The sequence below is a fragment of the Bufo bufo genome, chromosome 3, assembly GCF_905171765.1.
Source record: "Bufo bufo chromosome 3, aBufBuf1.1, whole genome shotgun sequence".
In the NCBI taxonomy this organism is placed as follows: domain Eukaryota; kingdom Metazoa; phylum Chordata; class Amphibia; order Anura; family Bufonidae; genus Bufo; species Bufo bufo.
In genome coordinates this window covers 662,350,227-662,374,302 of record NC_053391.1, presented here as the reverse complement: position 1 = coordinate 662,374,302, position 24,076 = coordinate 662,350,227, and the positions used below count along the sequence as shown (strand labels likewise).

The 24,076-nt window shown below is 47.8% G+C and overlaps 1 protein-coding gene across 1 annotated transcript; it reads right to left on the bottom strand.

Annotated features, from left to right (window-relative positions):
- Positions 1-1,450: 1,450 nt before the first annotated feature.
- CWC15 (CWC15 spliceosome associated protein homolog) lies at positions 1,451-23,651 on the bottom strand. Its single transcript, XM_040426319.1, has 7 exons — positions 23,544-23,651; positions 22,622-22,763; positions 19,697-19,809; positions 17,601-17,683; positions 11,280-11,387; positions 4,945-5,063; positions 1,451-1,768 (listed from the first exon to the last, which is right to left on the bottom strand). The coding sequence occupies exons 2-7, from the start codon at positions 22,750-22,752 to the stop codon at positions 1,639-1,641; spliced, it is 684 nt and encodes a 227-aa protein (XP_040282253.1). The 5' UTR covers positions 22,753-22,763; positions 23,544-23,651; the 3' UTR covers positions 1,451-1,638.
- Positions 23,652-24,076: the final 425 nt, after the last annotated feature.

The following is a 24,076-nucleotide window of genomic DNA, read 5'->3' as shown; positions in this document are numbered from 1 at the left end:
ACTGCATTTTGTCTACTAAATGGTGCACAAATGCATCCGAATTTTCATACTCATGAGATGGATTTCAGCTGACCGCCGTCTCCCCATACACAGTTGGAATGGCCTAGCACACATTACACTGCCGTTCTGAGGGGCTTCCCTGGACTTCTGGGTGGTTTATCTTCAAGGGAAACCAAGTATTAGGCAGAATACTACATATATACGGCACCATTTGCAGAAATCACAAGGAAGAGCTTCTACAATAATTTTGAGTATGCAGTAAGCTCCACAGCTCCCCCTAGTGGTGTTGGCAGAGAGACAAAACATTACAGTTTCTTAATATCCAGGGAGATATAACGTAAAGTAATCAGCAAGAACTAGACGGTATTAGCCATGGAAGAAGACCATGCAATGTCAGGTCAGTGGTCTTCAATCTTTTCAGCTGTTCACATAGACTATGTAGTGGAACCAATGATCTCCAGTGTAGATCCAGGAGGTGGTAAAACTACCGGGGCACGCTAGGAGTCCTACTTCTGCACAGGTTACAGGTCACCGCTGTAGACCATACTCCATAAGTGGTCTGTGATGCATGGTAGGACTATGTAAACACGTGTGTATCTTTGCGCCTTTTGAGGCACCGTGACTATTTGCCACTTTAATTGGAAAATTAATTTACGTAATCAAACCTTAGTGTTATCGTGCAATTGTCCCTACAGGATGATGGGGGCGGCCATCTTACCCGAGTCACAGCTCAGCTGTGTGCTTTACAGCAGCCACATGGTGCTGGCACTCTGGGGACGACTCCTATGGACCGTGTCGCTGGGACACTGCTGTGGGCATGCTGGGTGACCCGTGCAGAGGGCAGCAAGGACCACTTATTGTGAATGGTGGATCCTGTGTTATCTATACACAGGTACTATCTTATTGTAATCCTGCCTGAGAGGATAATGAGACGACTGCTGAGAAGCGATTTCAACAGAATAGTGTCAGCCTAATTAGACCTCGAGATTATTTCTTAATATAGATTGTGGCAGAAAACGAATGGAAATAATAAATAAAATAAAAAATCCAAAAATTGTTTAACATAACATCTTTATTTCAACAACGGGTCTTTTTCTGATGACACGTTCCTTTAATGCGTTAATTAATAGGATTTCATAGGCACCGCATTATCAGATGTCAGATTAAAGGTGACTGGAGGCCGCAGCGCCCCCTTAACAGTGAGGAGAGAGATAAAACTACAGCCCTCGGGCAGTTTGGTTGGGCAGAGGACTGCGGGAGGTCACGAAGCTTCATGTCTCTCTCTGGCACATGGCATCACTGGCCTGGGTAGATGATTTGGGTGGCGGGGGGTTACATGTGCACCTTACAGCAGCACTGAATAACACTACCAGACCAGATGACAATGAGTTTAATATAACACATCAATCTGTATGGGATCGTCATATAGAATAAAAACAAAAAGAGTAAAAAAAAAAAAAAGAAAGAAACAATGAGGGTTTTATTCACATAGAACATGCAGGTACAAGACAGGGGGCGACACATGGCAGGTGCCCCTGAACGCTCCCCATCACATGACCACCAAATGATGTCCGCAGTCGTTGGGGGGGGGGGAATGTGAGACCTCCTCGTCTTCTGCCCAGAGCACATAAAACTGTACTACTTAATATACTTCTCCATGAACTTCTTGTGGAACTCGGAGCGCAGCGTGTCGTTAACAAACCTCTTCTCCTTTTTCATCTCATCCACGCCCTTGGCGCAGTTCTTAAACACCACATCGTCATCCCACCTGAGAGGAGAGAAACATCATCACAGTCGCATCTCTGAACTGACCACGGCTTTAAAATACGGCACAGACAGGCGGAGATAACCCCTGCACTGCTGGAGGATGCGCCTAATTGATGAGGAGGAGCAGGTACATAATCCAGCAGTCCATGCGCCTAGGCTGAAATCTACAGTAACTCGGAGCTGCCATAGATTTCAGTCCTCTTTTACACCAGATGGTGTTTAAAAAGACGCAAACGCGGATAAGTCCTGCTTCCCCCACCCACATATAGAGAAGGCCTGTGAGTCCTGCTTCCTCCACCCACATAATATAGAGAAAGCCTGTGAGTCCTGCTTCCTCCACCCACATATATAGAGAAAGCCTGTGAGTCCTGCTTCCTCCACCCACATATATAGAGAAAGCCTGTGAGTCCTGCTTCCCCCACCCACATATAGAGAGAAAGCCTGTGAGTCCTGCTTCCCCCACCCACATATATAGAGAAAGCCTGTGAGTCCTGCTTCTCCCAGCCACATATAGAGAAAGCCTGAGTCCTGCTTCCCTCACCCACATATAGAGAAACCCTGCGAGTCCTGCTTCCCCCACCCACATATAGAGAAAGCCTGAGTCCTGCTTCCCCCACCCACATATAGAGAAAGCCCGAGTCCTGCATCCCCCACCCACATATAGAGAAACCTTGTGAGTCCTGCTTCCTCCACCCACATATATAGAGAAAGCCTGTGAGTCCTGCTTCCTCCACCCACATATATAGAGAAAGCCTGTGAGTCCTGCTTCTCCCAGCCACATATATAGAGAAAGCCTGCGCGTCCTGCTTCTCCCAGCCACATATAGAGAAAGCCTGAGTCCTGCTTCCCTCACCCACATATAGAGAAAGCCTGTGAGTCCTGCTTCCCCCACCCACATATAGAGAAACCCTGCGAGTCCTGCTTCCCCCACCCACATATAGAGAAAGCCTGAGTCCTGCTTCCCCCACCCACATATAGAGAAAGCCCGAGTCCTGCATCCCCCACCCACATATAGAGAAAGCCCGAGTCCTGCTTCCCCCACCCACATATATAGAGAAAGCCTGTGAGTCCTGCTTCCCCCACCCACATATAGAGAAAGCCTGTGAGTCCTGCTTCCCCCACCCACATATATAGAGAAATCCTGCGAATCCTGCTTCCCCCACCCACATATATAGAGAAAGCCTGTGAGTCCTGCTTCCCCCACCCACATATATAGAGAAAGCCTGTGAGTCCTGCTTCCTCCACCCACATATATAGAGAAAGCCTGTGAGTCCTGCTTCCCCCACCCACATATATAGAGAAAGCCTGTGAGTCCTGCTTCCCCCACCCACATATATAGAGAAAGCCTGTGAGTCCTGCTTCCTCCACCCACATATATAGAGAAAGCCTGTGAGTCCTGCTTCCCCCACCCACATATATAGAGAAAGCCTGTGAGTCCTGCTTCCTCCACCCACATATATAGAGAAAGCCTGAGTCCTGCTTCTCCCAGCCACATATAGAGAAAGCCTGAGTCCTGCTTCCCTCACCCACATATAGAGAAAGCCTGTGAGTCCTGCTTCCCTCACCCACATATAGAGAAAGCCTGTGAGTCCTGCTTCCCTCACCCACATATAGAGAAAGTCTGTGAGTCCTGCTTCCCTCACCCACATATAGAGAAAGCCTGTGAGTCCTGCTTCCCCCACCCACATATAGAGAAAGCCTGTGAGTCCTGCTTCCCTCACCCACATATAAAGCCTGTGAGTCCTGCTTCCCTCACCCACATATAAAGCCTGTGAGTCCTGCTTCCCCCACCCACATATAGAGAAAGCCTGAGTCCTGCTTCCCTCACCCACATATAGAGAAAGCCCGAGTCCTGCTTCCTCCACCCACATATAGAGAAAGCCCGAGTCTTGCTTCCCCCACCCACATATAGAGAAACCCTGTGAGTCCTGCTTCCCTCACCCACATATAGAGAAAGCCTGTGAGTCCTGCATCCCTCATCCACACACAGTAATTGACAACTTCTCCGACACAGTTGCCTAAAAGGAGAATTCCTAACTCAGGCATTTATTTTCTGTGATTTCTACATTTATGGAATATCCATCATATATGTCCCTAAACCCTATCCCGCCTGGTGAGGGGGCCGCTAATCGCTGCATCCAGGCCGAGAATTAATAGGGTGGACGCACATGTGCACGGCTCTCCATTTACGTTTACTTCTATGGGAATCGCAGAAAGTCAAGCAGACAGACAGAGCAGTGCACAAGCATGGCCGCCTCTACTTTCCTGGCCTTGATGCAGCTGCCACTTTACCGGGAAGGACGAGGGCAGGGAACCTCAGTTGTAGAGATAGGTGTGGGTCCTAGAGGTGGGACTGGCATCTCAGATCTCAATAATGGCATATCCTCTTGATTTGCCAGGAATATCATACCACTTCAAGAACAGATTTGATATTAAATATACAGCCATTAGTCTACTAAACGAGAAGATAGACAGTAGAGGAATGTTTGGAGGATACTGGTAAATGACTGACAATACACAATATCTACCACGTTCTGAAAGGCTCAATTAGAGGGGTCCTTGTTTTCTTCTACATACAGCCCTCTTATTCCTAAAGAGTAGGAGAGTTTTCCCTAGCCGCCCCGGGGTCCGTGTAAATACACTCATTGACAAATAATAAAATAAAAAAACTAAATCCTCTGTTCTGGTGGTCTGTCTGGTCCGTCCAGAGCCGCTTCTCAGTGTGTGCGTCTGCCCCCAACAGCTAGGTCAGAACAGCCTAGATGACGGGCAATGCGCTGAAATAACCGTCCTGCTTCTCTGAGTTCAATGATGCCGGTCATCTGGGCAAAGTCTTCAAGTGCGCCATTGTGGCATGTCTAGCAGTGCACAATCTTTCACCAAGAGGTACACTGCCCAAAAGTGACTTCTGAGAGCCTTTTCATAGGGCAGCTGGAAAGCACTTTTCTGCCCTCTTGTGGAAGTACCCAGTGTCTAATCAGACCACACCTGTAACCCTTTACATATCGGCCTGAGACATGTCTATCTTGTCAGTGAGTGTACCTGAAGTCATTCCGAACAGAGAAAATCACTAGAGGTTCCTCCATAAACACCACTGATCAAACCGTGCCGCCAGTGGTGACCCCGTCAGATTTACCAGCGCTTTTTCGGATCTCCACCATTATGCAGGAAACTTACCTTCGTTTCACCTTAAAACTTGCTTGAGACACGGCGGGCGTGGTGAGGTTCAGTAGGGGATTGCCACTTAAAATGTTCTCCATTCGGATTCTCTCCTCTTCAGCTTTCTGCTCTAGTTCCTTTTATTAAACATACACACATTAGGGATCACCTTGGGCTTGTGAAGATTAGAGAATACAGATCAGAGAATATCCTGGTGTTCCTCACATCTGCGACTATTGGTGGGAAGAGCCATGAAAGAGTCAATGCTTGCAATGACACGGCGCCGCCTTGAGGATACCATGAGATATTACAATATGATTTCGAGTTTATAATCAGAAATAGGATATCATTTTGCACACACAAAAAAAACTTTAAAAAAAAGTTATTACATATATATTACAACTATTGAGGTATTCAAAAGTGTCTTGCATTACCAACACTATGGCCAGCTGTACCGCACCTGGCAGCAGACAACCATTATGTACATACATTACTTATCCTGAACTGATCCTGAGTTACATCCTGTATTATACCCCAGAGCTGCACTCACTTTTCTGCTGGTGCAGTCACTGTGTACACACATTACATTACATATCCTGTACTGATCCTGAGTTACATCCTGTATTATACCCCAGAGCTGCACTCACTATTCTGCTGGTGCAGTCACTGTGTACACAGATTACATTACATATCCTGTACTGATCCTGAGTTATATCCTGTATTATACTCCAGAGCTGCACTCACTATTCTGCTGGTGCAGTCACTGTGTACATACATTACATTACTTATCCTGAGTTACATCCTGTATTATACTCCAGAGCTGGGTGAAAAACAGAGCATGCCAGGGACTGTCACTGTGGATTTTACCCTCTCATACAGTATAGCTACCAATCTGTATTGCTATCAGTGGTTGGTAGCATTCTCTGTGTAAGTGTGTATACAGCGATAGCTGTCAGTCACTGATAACACCTCCCCCGTAAAGAAAAAATTAGAAAGATTTAAATGTATAAATTGCAAATTTTACTGAATATTTTCCCACAAAACTATACAATATCAGTCTACTCCGCTCCTCCTGCTCTATAACACGCTGCCTGTAGACAGCACTGCATTTTATGGTGACAAGTCATGTTTAAGAACTGTGAACGCAGCTCCGGAGCATAACGCTGTGCTCCATCAGGCTGTAACTGTGAATCCGATATAATTCGATCACCAAGTGAGCTAGGGCATAAAAACTTGGTATCAGTTTTCAAGATCTCTGCTACAGTCAGTGAACTGAAATATTCTTACGTATAAAAAGCTCAGAAACACTCCTGATCATGTGCTGCTCAATTACTGTAACAAGCCTAGCCACAATGATCAAACACTGGGGAGTCCCTTGGGCTGCCAACGCTAAAATCCTTCAGAGACACTTGCAGGCAGAAGGGAATTCAGAAAAGTCTGACATTTTCCCTAAAAATTTCTACCATAATCCTGCGCAAGTAGAAGGAGACGAAGAAAGTACGTGACGGTCGTGAGCAGCGATTACAGTCCGGCCACAAAGGACCTTTCAGTTTCCATTACAGGAAGATTAGTGAAAAGGAAATGACAGGTCATCAGATTGTGGCCCCCGCACGTCATTACACAGGGGCCGCAAGCTCTTTGTTGGAGATGCCTTCTTCTGGCTTCAGTGAATAGCGCCGCGCTCTGCGTGCCACCCGGCCTGACCCAAATTCTGTGCTCGTGTGAAGACAACAAAGGGCAGGGAAATAATTACAACTAGATGAGGCGTAAAAGCATGCCGAGTAATGAGACGGAAATCATGGCGTCACGGGTACCTGCAAATGCAGCAGAGCAGAGTTTGTCATTTGGTATAACTCCCCATGAAGTGGATTGTCCATAAGATTGCCTAATGTAGTACAGCCTATACCTGTTTTTACGGTGCTGAGAATAAATCCTGCACTGGTGTCCTGTGCCACCCTGGAGCCATCTACAACCTAAGGCCTCATGCCCACAACCGTATCCGTATTTCGGTATGCAAGCCATGGATCCGCAAAATACAGACACGGTACTGTCCATGTACATTTCACATTTCTCTCTCTCTCCGATCAGTAGAAAGGACGATTCTCATCCATCCACAGTACGGACCAGAATAGGATATATAATTTGCGGAATGGCACACAGAACCGCAAAAAATACAGATGTGCGCATAGCCGTATAGAAACGAATAGGTCGGTGGGCTGTCCGCAAAAGGTGTGGGTTAAGGGTGCATTCACACAGCCCTTTTGGAGGATCCGCTGACTTCAATGGGAACGCGATCCACATGTTGTGGCCAAAGATAGGACATGTCCTATCTTTTGCCACGCGGCCGCCCGGACACGGCCATGGGAATACACCTCAACACAGGGATAAAAAAAATACAATAGCGGCCATGAGGCCTAATACTCAGAGAAACCTCAAATCCTTGCTTTTTACACTTTGATTGCTATGGTCAAGAAGGCTGTGGCAAGACTGAAGGCGGCTCGCTGCTTCAAATGTGTCACCACGTTACCCAAGGGCCCCAGGGCCGTCTGTTCACTTGGCCTACTGTTAGGGTATACGAAGTGATGCTGTCACAGTGACGAGAATAATGAATTTGCTCACAGGAGAACACAAACACATAAATCTATAATAAACAGGTAAAATAATAATACTCTACAAAAGGATTGAAATAAAAACGTTACAAAAGAAAATGGAAAAATTCACAAAAACCTTTATTTATGGCAGTGACCAAGGAGCCTTAGGCTAGATCACGGCCTTGTGAAAGCTGCCTAGTCTAAGGACTGTATGGGTCTTCCATCTCATGACAGCCCGGCTCCTGAGCCAATGGCACGGATCAGCAGAAGCAACGATCTGCGCCATTAGGTGCTGCAGTGAATAGCGACCGCTGCATATAAGTGGTTTAGAGGGAAGGGGCTCCCTCTCACAGGCATTGGCACCCTGCAAATTAAATCTTGGGCTATCTTAATATATCAGCTGGGGGCTGAATAAAGACCCCAACCAGGCCTGCACTCAGTGTGGAGTAGCACAGAGGCACAGCCTTATGGTCCCATCAGTATAGTACTGACAGTATATAGTATTCTGTACTACATAAGGCCTCTTGCACACGAACGTGGCCGTATTGCGGACCGCATTTACGGATCAGCTATACATGGGCCCCATTCTGTGGGCATTCTGCATCACGGATGCGAACCCATTCACTTGAATAGGTCCGCAAATCTGGAGATGCGAAACAGAAGCACGGAACGGAACCCTACGGGAGCACTACGGAGTGCTTCCGTCCCGTACTTCCGTTCCGCAAAAAGATAGAACATGTCTCATCTTTTTGCGGAACGGCTGGATTGCGGACCCATTAAAGTGAATGGGTCCGCGATCTGCTGCGGCTGCCCCACGGACGGTGTTCGTGCATTGCGGCTCGCAGCACGACCACGGGGCGCACACGTTTGTGTGCAGGAGGCCCAAGTAGCACAGTGTACTATGTGTGCAATCAGAAGATTTGTAAGATTTCTAAGATAAAAGTGAAATAAAGTTTGTTAAAAAAATATTTTAAAAAAGCCAAAATTGCTTTTTCTTTGCTTATTTGACACAAAAACGTAATAAAAAAAAAAAGATCAATAAATGTTATGCACCCCAAGATGATACCAATAAAAACTTAAAAGTCGTCTTTTCAAAAATCAAGCTCTCCAACTGCTCCATGGAGAGAAAAACAAATAAAGTTATAGGATGCGGCGATCCATAAACTTTTACTGTGCAAAAAAAATACAAAAAAACCTATATGTATTTGGTATCTCTGTAATAGTGCTGTTAAGAGTTAATAAAAGATAAATCAGTCAGTTATGGGCTCCCCAAAATGGTGCCATTAAATACTACATCTTGTCCCGCCATACGGCTGCATTGATAAAAAAAATAGAAAAAGTTACCGCTCTTGGAAGGCGACAGTGAAAAAAATAAAATAAAAAAATGGTCCCAAAACAGGCTGGTCACCAAGGAGTTATAATTCATTTACCGCCGTGACCAAAAATAGATGGGTAACCTTTCCCTATTATATATGAGTGCAGCCAGCATTTCTATTCACAGCCCCTGCCAGACTGCCCCGGAGACCCCTGCCTTGGCAGCAAAGGCCTATCCAATTATACGGTGCCAAACCGCAGCTACTGTGCCCCCCGCTCCAGTCATATGCGTAATGGTCAAAATATGTCGCTGCGAGATTAGATTATCCATGTGCCGGGATCAGGCGACAGGAATGTTAAAGATCTGCAGCCGAGGAGAGGACACGTGGGAACAAGGTTCAGGTCTAAAACCACTTCTGAAATCTCGGTGTCCCGTCATCGGGCGATCATTATGGAGCTCCGTTTTTACAGTGTAATCCTGGGATCGGCAACCTTCGGCACTCCAGCTGCTATGAAACTACAACTCCCAGTATGCACACATGCTCAGCTGTTCTTCCTACAGAGGTGACTTGAGCATTCTGGTAGTTGTAGTTTCAGAACATGTGGAGCGCCGGAGGTGAAGTCAATGGACTAAACGAAAACAGCCCACAGTGAAGGGCACATATACCATAGAGGCAGACCATGTGGCCCTTGGAAAGAAGAGGGCCACATTGCATAGAATCTGTGCAGAACTTCTCTCCAGAGGAACTACATTACTAGAGTGGGGAACAGGGAGCAAAGGCTATGGGGCCCTTGGAAAGAAGGGGGCCACATTGCTTGGAACCTGCGCAGAACTCCCCGTCCTACACTAGTAGGCCTCATGCACACGACCATATCCATTTTTACATGCAAAATGCAGATCAGCCAAATAGGGATGCTGTCCGTGTTGCATCTGCATTTTTGGTGACCCACTGATTTCAATGGGTCCGCATTTTGCGGACAAGTATAGGACATGCTCTCTCTTTTTGGGGAACGCACATAAGCATCCGTAAAAAGATAAAGTAGGTCGGCAAAATGAGGACCACAAATGGGTCTGCAAATAAAATGCGGATGCAACACAGGCAGCATCTGTATTTTGCAGATGGCAAAACCGATACGGTCGAGTGCATGAGGCATTAGAGGGGGAACGGCCCCAAGGATGATGGAAAGGGGGCAGGGGCCAGTCATGTGCCTATGGGGCCCGTGGAAAGAAGAGGGGCATATTGCTTAGAAACTGTACAGAACTCCCCTCTCCAGAGAAACTACAATATTAGGCTCCATTCACACGTCCGCAATTCTGTTCCGCATTTTGCGGAACGGAATTGCGGACCCATTCATTTCTATAGGGCTGCACGATGTGCTGCCCGGATCCGGAAATGCGGATCTGCACTTTCGGGTCTGCAATTCTGTTGCCGAAAAAAAACAGAACATGTCCTATTGTTGTCCGCAATTGCGGACAAGATTAGGCATATTCTATTTAGCGCCGGCGATGTGCGGTCCGCAAAATGAGGAACGCACATTGCCGGTGCCCGTGTTTTGCGCAAAACATATACGGATGTGTGAATGGACTCTTAGAGGGGGGATGGACCCAAAGATCAAGGAAAGGGAGCAAATAATGCTCGGCCCTTCTGTCCTGGGGGTGGGGGGAGAGCTGACTGCACTGGGGTGGGGGGGGGGGAGCTGACGGCACTGGGGTGGGGGGGGGGGGGGGGGAGAGCTGACGGCACTGGGGGGGAACTGATGCACTAGGGCTGATCGCACAGGGGAGAACGAAGGGTGTTGGGAACTGATGGTAGGGGGTCTGATGAGCTTTTATAAAAGGAAACAGTCTATTAATTCATTTTTTCTAATTAGATTACTCAATTAATAGTAAAAACAAAAAAAATGGTAGAATACTCCATTACTAAAATAATCGTTTACTGCAGCCCTATTCCCAGTACATGTGCGCTTCAACTGCAATAAATGGGAGTTAATAGAGAGAAGCCCTTTCTCCAGAGACCAAGACGACTGAGGCGATCCCTACAGAGACTTATCTGTGTGTGAAATGTTACTATCCTGCCGTAAAGGGGTTTTCCGTGTTCAGAGATGAACCCAGACATACCCACATTTTCACCCCAGCAGCCCCCTGATATTAGCATCGGAGCATTTTGTTTGTGTTATTGCACTGCTAGGCGCGCAGTGAGCGCGGGGACGTCACCGGCTCGGATGTGCGGGCTTTAGCTCTGTAGGCAGCAACTAACTACTAAAGCCATGACGGAACTATGCTCAGAAGAGTTGTCATAGTCCCCTCACCAGGTGCAGTTGGCAGAGATTTTAGATCAGTAGATGGAACAGATTTACTAAGTCCATTTCCAAAGCTCTTATCTTGTGAAAGGTTTTTGCTTCAAATTTGCACAGAAACAGAGTCTGCCATCAGCGCCCGCGTCTTACCTTGCGGGCCTGCTCCTCTGCCCGCTCTTTCTTGATTTTCTCCAATTCTGCCAGGAGGGCTGCGGTGTCGTCATCGCTGTCTTCATCGGAATCCTCGTCTTCATCCTCCTAAAGGAAAAGCCAAGAAGAGACTTCAAGTTCCTGCCAAGATAATCTCCTGATGCACCCCCTGAAGTCTTCCAGAAACCACAGTGTCTGACTTCTCTCTGCCCGAGCACCCCCTCCCCCACAGGGAGAATGCCTACACGGCATCACACCTCCGAAGGGGTAGAAGAGATGCCGAGAGAATGTAATAAACCTGAATGCTACTGTAACACTGCAAGAAAATAAATACATACATATATATATATAGTATGTATTTATTTTCTTGCAGTGTTACAATAGCATTATATATTGTATATATATATATATACACACACAGTACAGACCAAAAGTTTGGACACACCTTCTCATTCAAAGAGTTTTCTTTATTTTCATGACTATGAATTAACACATGCGGAATTATATACATAACGAACAAGTGTGAAACAACTGAAAATATGTCATATTCTAGGTTCTTCAAAGTAGCCACCTTTTGCTTTGATTACTGCTTTGCACACTCTTGGCATTCTCTTGATGAGTTTCAAGAGGTAGTCCCCTGAAATGGTTTTCACTTCACAGGTGTGCCCTGTCAGGTTTAATAAGTGGGATTTATTGCCTTATAAATGGGGTTGGGACCATCAGTTGCGTTGAGAAGTCAGGTGGATACACAGCTGATAGTCCTACTGAATAGACTGTTAGCTGCTTTTTTCTTGCCATAATACAAATTCTAAGTAAAGAAAAACGAGTGGCCATTATTACTTTAAGAAATGAAGGTCAGTCAGTCAGCCGAAAAATTGGGAAAACTTTGAAAGTAAGGGCTATTTGACCATGAAGGAGAGTGATGGGGTGCTGCGCCAGATGACCTGGCCTCCACAGTCACCGGACCTGAACCCAATCGAGATGGTTTGGGGCTGAGCTGGACCGCAGAGTGAAGGCAAAAGGGCCAACAAGTGCTAAGCATCTCTGGGAACTCCTTCAAGACTGTTGGAAGACCATTTCAGGGGACTACCTCTTGAAGCTCATCAAGAGAATGCCAAGAGTGTGCAAAGCAGTAATCAAAGCAAAAGGTGGCTACTTTGAAGAACCTAGAATATGACATATTTTCAGTTGTTTCACACTTTGATATCTATGTACTTCACTAAATATTAACCCCTTAACAAAAGCTGTAGTTTTGCATCTCTGCCTTACACATAATCAGATAATAAAAAAATAATTGTGCTCTACTATTTCCGGAACTCCCTTAGAAGGGAATGGAGAGCGCACAGTGTAAGCGAGGCCGCCACTACATTCTTCTTTATGGGAGTTCTGGAAATAGCAGAGCACCCATTTTCGGCACTGCCACAGAAGTGAAAGGAAGGTGGCAGCACTTGCGTGGTGCTCTCTTGGATGGCCCCAGTCTAGAGATAGGTGCAGGTCCTACACCTATCGGACACTGGTGGCATATCCTAGCAATACGCCACCAGTCAACAACCAAAAAGGCAAGATGCCCTCGGGCCCTAGTTCACTTCAAGGCAGACTTTTTGTATTCCTTTTTTATCTGTGAATTCTTAAAAGGATCCTTTACATGGGCCAACAGAGACGGCAATTTTTGGGACTGAACCATTAATTCCCGATATCCCAATAACTGCTTGCTGGTCAGAGGAGGCGAGAGCTGCATTTACAGGTCGCAATCATTTCCTCTGTACGGGGAGAAGTGATTGCTACTGCAGTAGCTCATTTCCACAGAGAATTCTTGCTTCTGGGCAGCAGATCCCTCTTTAACCACCTCAGCCCCCAGTGCTTAAACACCCTGAAAGACCAGGCCACTTTTTACACTTCTGACCTACACTACTTTCACCGTTTATTGCTCGGTCATGCAACTTACCACCCAAATGAATTTTACCTCCTTTTCTTCTCACTAATAGAGCTTTCATTTGGTGGTATTTCATTGCTGCTGACATTTTTACTTTTTTTGTTATTAATCGAAATTTAACGATTTTTTTGCAAAAAAAATGACATTTTTCACTTTCAGTTGTAAAATTTTGCAAAAAAAAACGACATCCATATAGAAATTTTGCTCTAAATTTATAGTTCTACATGTCTTTGATAAAAAAAAAATGTTTGGGTAAAAAAAAAATGGTTTGGGTAAAAGTTATAGCGTTTACAAACTATGGTACAAAAATGTGAATTTCCGCTTTTTGAAGCAGCTCTGACTTTCTGAGCACCTGTCATGTTTCCTGAGGTTCTACAATGGCCAGACAGTACAAACACCCCACAAATGACCCCATTTCGGAAAGTACACACCCTAAGGTATTCGCTGATGGGCATAGTGAGTTCATAGAACTTTTTATTTTTTGTCACAAGTTAGCGGAAAATGATGATTTTTTTCTTTTTTTTTTTTTTTCTTACAAAGTCTCATATTCCACTAACTTGTGACAAAAAATAAAAACTTCCATGAACTCACTATGCCCATCACGAAATACCTTGGGGTCTCTTCTTTCCAAAATGGGGTCACTTGTGGGGTAGTTATACTGCCCTGGCATTCTAGGGGCCCAAATGTGTGGTAAGGAGTTTGAAATCAAATTCTGTAAAAAATGACGAGTGAAATCCGAAAGGTGCTCTTTGGAATATGGGCCCCTTTGCCCACCTAGGCTGCAAAAAAGTGTCACACATCTGGTATCTCCGTATTCAGTAGAAGTTGGGGAATGTGTTTTGGGGTGTCTTTTTACATATACCCATGCTAGGTGAGATAAATATCTTGGTCAAATGCCAACTTTGTATAAAAAAAAAAATGGGAAAAGTTGTCTTTTGCCAAGATATTTCTCTCACCCAGCATGGGTATATGTAAAATGACACCCCAAAACACATTCCCCACCTTCTCCTGAGTACGGAGATACCAGATGTGTGACACTTTTTTGCAGGCTAGGTGGGCAAAGGGGCCCACATTCCAAAGAGCACCTTTCGGATTTCACTCGTCATTTTTTACAGAATTTGATTTCAAACTCCTTACCACACATTTGGGCCCCTAGAATGCCAGGGCAGTATAACTACCCCACAAGTGACCCCATTTTGGAAAGAAGAGACCCCAAGGTATTCGCTGATGGGCATAGTGAGTTCATGGAAGTTTTTATTTTTTGTCACAAGTTAGTGGAATATGAGACTTTGTATGAAAAAAAAATATAAAAAAAAAAAAAAATCATCATTTTCCACTAACTTGTGACAAAAAATAAAAAATTCTAGGAACTCGCCATGCCCCTCACGGGATACCTTGGGGTGTCTTCTTTCCAAAATGGGGTCACTTGTGGGGTAGTTATACTGCCCTGGCATTTTCCAGGGGCCCTAATGTGTGGTAAGTAGGTAAATGACCAGTGAAATCCGAAAGGTGCTCTTTGGAATGTGGGCCCCTTTGCCCACCTAGGCTGCAAAAAAGTGTCACACATGTGGTATCGCCGTACTCGGGAGAAGTTGGGCAATGTGTTTTGGGGTGTCATTTTACATATACCCATGCTGGGTGAGAGAAATATCTTGGCAAAAGACAACTTTTTCCATTTTTTTATACAAAGTTGGCATTTGACCGAGATATTTCTCTCACCCAGCATGGGTATATGTAAAATGACACCCCAAAACACATTGCCCAACTTCTCCTGAGTACGGCGATACCAGATGTGTGACACTTTTTTGCAGCCTAGATGCGCAAAGGGGCCCAAATTCCTTTTAGGAGGGCATTTTTAGACATTTGGATACCAGACTTCTTCTCACGCTTTGGGGCCCCTAGAATGCCAGGGCAGTATAAATACCCCACATGTGACCCCATTTTGGAAAGAAGACACCCCAAGGTATTCAATGAGGGGCATGGCGAGTTCATAGAAATTTTTTTTTTTTTGGCACAAGTTAGCGGAAATTGATATTTTTTATTTTTTTCTCACAAAGTCTCCCGTTCCGCTAACTTGGGACAAAAATTTCAATCTTTCATGGACTCAATATGCCCCTCACGGAATACCTGGGGGTGTCTTCTTTCCGAAATGGGGTCACATGTGGGGTATTTATACTGCCCTGGCATTCTAGGGGCCCTAAAGCGTGAGAAGAAGTCTGGAATATAAATGTCTAAAAAATTTTACGCATTTGGATTCCGTGAGAGGTAGGGTGAGTTCATGTGAGAATTTAATTTTTTGTCACAAGTTAGTGGAATATGTGACTTTGTAAGAAAAAAATAAAAAATTCCGCTAACTTGGGCCAAAAAAATGACTGAATGCAGCCTTACAGGGGGGGGGGGGGGATCAATGACAGGGGGGTGATCAATGACAGGGGGGGTGATCAGGGAGTCTATATGGGGTGATCACCCAACTGTCATTGATCACCCCCCTGTAAGGCTGCATTCAGACGTCAGTATGATTTTTACGGATCCGATCAGTCTATCAGTGGATCCGTAAAAATCATGCGGACATCTGAATGGAGCTTTACAGGGGGGTGATCAATGACAGAGGGGTAATCAATGACAGGGGGGTGATCAGGGAGTCTATATGGGGTGATCACCACAGTCATTGATCACTCCCCTGAAAGGCTGCATTCAGACGTCCGTATGATTTTTACGGATCCGATCAGTCTATCAGTGGATCCGTAAAAATCATGCGGACATCTGAATGGAGCTTTACAGGGGGGTGATCAATGACAGGGGGGTAATCAATGACAGGGGGGTGATCAGGGAGTCTATATGGGGTGATCAGGGGTGATCAAGGGTGAATAAGGGGTTAATAAGTGACAGGGGGGGGGTGTAGTGTAGTGGTGCTTGGTGCAACATATTACTGAGCTGCTTGTGTCCTCTGGTGGTCGATCCAAACAAAGGGGACCACCAGAGGACCAGGTAGCAGGTATATTAGACGCTGTTATCAAAACAGCGTCTAATATACCTGTTAGGGGTTAAAAAAATCACATCTCCAGCCTGCCAGCGAACGATCGCCGCTGGCAGGCTTGAGATCCACTCGCTTACCTTCCGATCCTGTGAACGCGCGCGCCTGTGTGCGCGCGTTCACAGGAAATCTCGCGTCTCGCGAGAGGACGCACCGGCGCGTCCACCCAGAACAACAGGACCGCCGCAAAGACGCAATCCTGCGTACGGCGGTCCTGAGGAGGTTAAATCTGCTGTCCAGAAATTATGACTTAGGCTACTTTCACACTTGCGGCAGAGGAATCTGGCAGGCAGTTCCGTCGCCAGAACTGCCTGCCGGATCAGTCAAAACGTATGCCAACTGATGGCATTTGTAAGACTGATCAGGATCCTGATCCGTATGACAAATGCATTGAAATGCCGGATCCGTCTTTCCGGTGTCATTCGGAAAAACGGATCCGGCATTTATTTTTTTCTGGAAGGACTGATTCGGCATTGCGGTATTTTGAATGCCGGATCCAGCACTAATACATTCCTATGAGAAAAAAATGCCGGATCTGGCCGGAGATAAAACCGCAGCACGCTGCGGTATTATCTCTTTCCTGATTAGTCAAAAAGACTGAACTGAAGACATCCTGAATGGATTACTCTCCATTCAGAATGCATGGGGATAAAACTGATCAGTTCTTTTCCGGTATTGAGCCCCTAGGACGGAACTCTATGCCGTAAAAGAAAAACGCTATTGTGAAAGTACCCTTAGGCCTCATGCACACGGCCGTTCCATGCATTGGGGACCGCAATTTGCAGTCCCCAATGCATGGGCAACGTCCATGCAGCGTCCGGGACGGATCGAGACCCATTCAACTAGAATGGGTCCGTGATTTGTCTGCACCGCAAAAAAAATAGATCATGTTCTATTCTTTTGCGCTGCACCCTCCTCACTGTTAACATCACGATAAGGCCGCCATGCCCGCGTTACAGACCGCAAACCGCCTGTCCACAAAACAAAGATATCGGCCGGTTGAGCTCCACATTGCAATGCAGATTCACTGACTTCAAAGGGTCGGCAAGATGCAGCGACAGATAGAACACCCCATCTTTTGCGGTGCCTCTGCACTGACCCCGGAGCCCTTCTGTCGGCTTCAGGGTTCGTGCCTCTGCGCTGCAAAAGACAGAACATGACATATCTTTGGCGCATCTTGCAGATGGCGTAACCATTGAAGTCAATGGGTCCGCACCGCGATGCAGAGCTCACGCTGCCAGTGCCCATGTTGTGTCGATAGGCAGTTTGCGGTCTGTAACATCGGCACGGCGGCCCCACGGTCATGTGAATGTGGCCTAAAGGGGGAAAAAAAAAAGTATAAAGAAGTACATACATCCGTCAGTGGATCATCAGCATCTAGATTGGCTGCAGGGATCTGGTCCAGACGCGGTTTCTTGGACACAGAGGACGTGTGTTCTGGAGGGAAAAAAAAGATGAAATGCATTCAGCGCGTATAAAGAGGATAGCCGATTCCCTGCGCAGTGAAGAGTCGTGCTGTTTAGTACTACATTTCCTAAATCCTTATCTCTACTTGCTGTCAGGGAATTGAACCTTCGGGGCCAAGTATTAAAAGGAAAGTGTCCATAGGAAAATGACCTATTGTTAAAATCACGTTTTTATGTTAAACAGGGTTTTTTTTTTTTTTTCTTTATTAAGAATTTTTGGTAAGTTTTTTATTTTTCCATGCCTCTAGATTGCATATAATCGTGGAGTTGTCACACTGGCCACGAAGACTTCCTGTCTTTTGGGAGCAGCTACATGGACCACTGACACATGTGACCGGAGGGGACCTCACCGAGTTTTCAGGGCATGCTCGGTGACCTGCGCAGAGGTCAGGAGGGGCTGATAAGCTGTGATATCGCCTATTGTGAAAGATGGATCCTGTCTTATCTATACACAGGTGTTACTTGTCATTGTAATTCTGCCGACGGGGATAATGATAATGGCTACTGAAATGTTACCTGTACAGAACATGAAATCATGATTTATTATTAGCCCTAGTGGCCAGTGGGAAAATTGCAGGAGTATGTGCGCACTGATAGTGACATCATAAAAAAAAACTAAACATGTTTAACCTAAAAATGTGATTTAAACAATAGGTCATTTTTCTGATGACACTTTCCCTTTAAAGGTATCCTCTACCCACAGGATAGGGGATAACTAACTGATCGCTGGGGATCTAAATACTTAGGACCCCCATGGTCCCCAGAACTGGGGTCTCGTGTCCACAGCCCGACAGCGCAGCAAGCCAAGCACGTGCCCTGCTGCTCTATTCATCCTCTATGGAGTACAGCGCCCGGCTTTATCCGGTGCTCCCATACGGAATGAATGGAGCAGCAGGGCGCTATTTATCGCGGTTTTGGTGCGGTTTTTTTTGGCGGGGATTTTCTGTTTACGTTAACAACCCTATTGAACTCTATGGGGAAAACTTCTCTACAGAAGGTGCGGGATAGCACACACAATGGACATGCTGCGGATTTTCAATGCCGCACAGCATACGCGTGGAAAATGTGTGTTTTTTCCACACAAAATCCAGGCAGAAAAAATAAATAAAAAATGGGTGTATTCCGTAACGCGTGCAGTGACCCTAAGGCTAATCCTCTAATGCTCTGTGCAGATCCCACAGAAATAAGAATACGACTTACCGCCATGGCGCATTTTTGTTCCACAGCGCCACTAAAAAGGTGTCCTTGCAAACCTTGATAAACTGATACAGAAAGAGTATCATTTACTATTAAAGGGGTTCTCCAGGCTTTTAATATTGAAGACCTGTCCTAAGGATGGGTCATCAATACCCGATCAGCTGTATGAGGAGACGGCACGTGCCACCTCCTGTCTCTCTGCATACAGCTGATCGGCAGGGGTGCTGGGCGTCAATATTAAAAGCCTGGAAAACCCCTTTAAATGGTAGTCCATTGGCACTGATGGGGATCAGTGTAAGTAATGCATAGCCCAATGATATTCTAAGGGAGGCAAAATAGCCTATATAAAAGGAAGCTACACCCAGGCCTTCATCTCTGCTTAAAAGGGGTATCCCTATCTTAGACAATGGGGGCATATCGCTAGGATATGTCCCCCATTGTCTGATAGGTGCGGGTCCCACTGCTGGTACCCGCACCTATATCGAGAACGGAGCAGGGGGCGCTGTGGCTGGAGGACCCCAGATTTCCCGGGGTCTGTCCACCACCAAGCGCTAATCCCCGCGGCACGCTCCCATTCACTTCTATGGGGCAGACGGCAATAGGCGAGCAAACGCTCGGCTATTTTCGGTGGCCCCATAGAAATGCCCCAAATGTCTGAGATGAGAAAACCCCTTTAAGAGTGAAGAACAGTGTCATAATATTCTCAAGACGACGGTGGTGCCCCCTATAGACTGCATCACGAAGGGAACAAAACCGTGAAAAGTCGGCATAAAGGCTCAGTGCGTACCTCTCGGTGGTCTGTCCCTGTTCTTGTCTCTGACAACAACACGTTCCCTTTCTTCCAGTTCCCTCCTGAAGTCGCGGCTTCTCACCTCCTCGGGGGCATCCTGGGTGGTCTGTCTACAAACATACACAGCATTACAGATCCAGACAAGCATCTCCTCACATACACTGACAAAAGTGATACCGCACCCAGACAGAAATGTCGGATTGCTGCAGAAATAGTCCTGCGGTTACGTCTCAGGCAGACATGTGATTACAGGAGTGGTCCGATTAGACACTGGGTCTTGCCACAAAAGTGCTTCCCAGCTGGCCTATAAAAAGGCTCTCAGAGGCTACTTTTGGGTAGTGTACCACTCGGTGGGAAATTGTTCACAGCCAGACAGGTCTATGATGCACTCAAAGACATTTTGCCCAGTTGACAGACTTTGAGAGGAGGGCATCGTTGGCCTGAGAGAAGCAGGGCGATCATTTCAGCATATTGCCCGCCATCTAGTCCACTCTGACCTAGCTGTTGAGAGCAGTGGTTACGTGAGGTCACACATAGCGAATAGGCTCCGGACGACGCAGACAGAACACTAGTAGAGAGGATTGTTTGACCCACCGCCAAGCATGAGCAGCTCCCAGCTTCGTTGTCCACCATCCAGACACAGGTGGCCCCTTCACTGCACGGACAGTCTCCAGCTGCTTAGCAGAAGAAAATTTGGCGCCTATTACATGTCCTGCCATTGATGACATGCAGCCATCGTCACCTTTGTTTGCAGTGGTGTCAAGAAAGAGAAACCTGCACTGCTGCAGACTGGAACCGCATTGTCTTTAGTGATGAATCCAGGTTCTGTTTGGGATCCGATAACGGTCAGGTTTGAGTATGGAGGCCTCGTGGTGGAAGCTTCAATCCTGCCTTTGCTCTGCAGTGATACACCTCCCCAACTGCTGGGGTGATGATCTGGGGGCCATCGCATACAACAGTCGGTCACCTCTAGATGTGATATGAGGGACACTAATAGCTCAGCGATATGTCCAGGACATCCTGCAGCCACATGTGTTCCTCTCATGGCAGGGCAGATGTTTCAGCAGGATAATGCTCGGCCGCACGCAGCAAGGGTTCCCGAGGTTCTCCTCCAGATTACAACACTTCCAGTTGCCATTATTATTGCCAGTCGAGTACCTATGGGAGCAGCTGGGACGTCAGCTTCACCAACCTACAAGTGTGCAGGACCTACAGGCCCAGCTGTAACATCTATGGGCAAATGGGCTGCAGACTGCCATACAGAATCGGTATGCCTCCAGGCCGGAGGCCGCATCTCATCCCGCCTCCAGGCCGCAGGCCGCATCTCATCCCGCATCCAGGCCGGAGGCCGCATCTCATCCCGCATCCAGGCCGGAGGCCGCATCTCATCCCGCATCCAGGCCGGAGGCCGCATCTCATCCCGCATCCAGGCCGGAGGCCGCATCTCATCCCGCATCCAGGCCGGAGGCCGCATCTCATCCCGCATCCAGGCCGGAGGCCGCATCTCATCCCGCATCCAGGCCGGAGGCCGCATCTCATCCCGCATCCAGGCCGGAGGCCGCATCTCATCCCGCATCCAGGCCGGAGGCCGCATCTCATCCCGCATCCAGGCCGGAGGCCGCATCTCATCCCGCATCCAGGCCGGAGGCCGCATCTCATCCCGCATCCAGGCCGGAGGCCGCATCTCATCCCGCATCCAGGCCGGAGGCCGCATCTCATCCCGCATCCAGGCCGGAGGCCGCATCTCATCCCGCATCCAGGCCGGAGGCCGCATCTCATCCCGCATCCAGGCCGGAGGCCGCATATCATCCCGCATCCAGGCCGGAGGCCGCATATCATCCCGCATCCAGGCCGGAGGCCGCATCTCTTCCCGCATCCAGGCCGGAGGCCGCATCTCTTCCCGTATCCAGGCCGGAGGCCGCATCTCTTCCCGTATCCAGGCCGGAGGCCGCATCTCTTCCCGTATCCAGGCCGGAGGCCGCATCTCTTCCCGTATCCAGGCCGGAGGCCGCATCTCTTCCCGTATCCAGGCTGGAGGCCGCATCTCTTCCCGTATCCAGGCTGGAGGCCGCATCTCTTCCCGTATCCAGGCTGGAGGCCGCATCTCTTCCCGTATCCAGGCTGGAGGCCGCATCTCTTCCCGTATCCAGGCTGGAGGCCGCATCTCTTCCCGTATCCAGGCTGGAGGCCGCATCTCTTCCCGTATCCAGGCTGGAGGCCGCATCTCTTCCCGTATCCAGGCTGGAGGCCGCATCTCTTCCCGTATCCAGGCTGGAGGCCGCATCTCTTCCCGTATCCAGGCTGGAGGCCGCATCTCTTCCCGTATCCAGGCTGGAGGCCGCATCTCTTCCCGTATCCAGGGTGGAGGCCGCATCTCTTCCCGTATCCAGGCTTTCTCCCTAAGGCTACTTTCACATCAGAATGCATTCCGTTGCAAGCAGCGTTTTTGTGTCTGTCATGGGTTACTAACCAAGACGAATCCGTTTTTTTTTGGACATGTCTTGTTCGTTTTAGAGATAATACAACCAGATCTGTTCAGAACGGATGCAGCCGGTTGTATTGTAATAACGGAAGTGTTTTTGCTGATCCCTGCCGGATCCAGCAAAAACGCAGATGTGAACGGACCCTAATATTGTAACCACTTCCATTCATCATCATTACAGTCAAACGTAGAAAGTTTCTTTCCAACAACTTTTTCTTGGTGCGGTATTTTTCTCGTTAGTGAATTCCTACTCAAGTCACGATACGTTTTTTTTTTTTTAATGGGGTTGTCCGGCTTTGGCAGACCCGTCCCCCTCACAAGGTGGGCGGAGGCCAAAAAGACTGCCAAAGCTAGACAATCCCTTTAACTGGCCATTCAATGACAGAAAGACAAAACCTTCAGTCCTTTAACACCACCGCGCACCTGGCGCCATGCAGTACCTGTACTTGATCTTTGTGTGTGACGGGAGGTCCCGGCTGGAGTACTGCTTGGAGAGCTGGCTGAGGTCCCCTTCTCCTTTCCCTCGGCCACCTCTGGCTGGCTCAAACGTCGGCCTCGCTGCGGTCGTCATCCTCTACGTGACTACCTCACGGACAGAAGAAGCAGCCGTTATTACATCTCACCAAGAAGACATGCAAACAACGACAGCGCAAGAAATACCGCACAACCGTCTCCTGCCCGGCTAACGGACCGCTGATGTCGGCCATGTTGGCTGCTTTTTCTCTCCCCCGGTCAGTTCTTCCTGGAAGCCAATCACAGGGGGGGGGGGGGAAAATCGCTCGCCTGCGCAGTAAGTCGTTACATGATCTGAGCGACCGGACCCTTATGTGATGGGTCAGAAGGACAGACGGCCAAACCCCCAGTGTCTGCCGCGGTCACATAACATGCTGACATACAGAAAGAAGAGCGGCGGTCCAGGAAGCGACGGCACAGGAGAGGCGGTGGATCGGTAAGGCGTTCTTAAAGGGGTTGTCCAGGGATTTTATATGGATGGATGTGATTGGCGGGGGTCTGACGAGGCCGGTTACTGCACGCCTGATTGGTCAGCGGTGCAGAACGTCAGACCCCCGCCAATTAGATACTGACGGCTTATCCTGAGGATAGGGCATAAAATAAAAAATCCCAGACGACCCCTTTAAAAAGCCAGTCAGGTGACCCCCTTGTGACCAATAAGCTGATCAGACCCCCAGTATTACATACCAGTGCTGCACCCCTCTGACTGGGCGCCTGGGGGGTACCCACTGGCGATCAGGGTAAATTAGAAGTCGCCATACTGAGATATTAGACTGGGGATGACCAGCCAGAAACCTAATGTATGTGACTGCGGGCTCTGCCCGGACCCCCAGCCCCGCACACACGTACCCCGCAGGCTCCCGTCCCTCCAGCTCGGAGCACCGCGCTGAGAAATCAGCAGACTCCTGAGGACGTCAATACAAAGCGACACGGAACCGTCTCCGCTACAACATCCGGCGCCGGCTGATGACGTCACGGCAGGCCGCGCCGCCATCTTTGTTATGGGCAGCGCTATTTCAGTGCTGCAGGAATTGGGTTAGTTTTCAGTGAATTGTAAAAATTGTACATGCAGCTTATTAATCTAGTGATAAACTGCCATAAGTCATGCCATGGCCTGCAGCTGGCAATCATGGATTCTATATCCTACTGCCCCCCCATCACAAGGCTAAAAGAATACAGGGGATGGGTATCACTTGGACCTTAAAGGGGTACTCTGATAATTAGAGTTATCCAATATCCACAGAATAGGGGACAACTATTTGATCGCTGCGGGGTCTTGCTGCTGGGACTCCCACCGATCATAAGAAGAGGGGCAGCCCGAAATGAGCGCAGCTGCAGGTTGAGCATGCACACTTCTGCTCCATTCATCTCTATGGAACCCG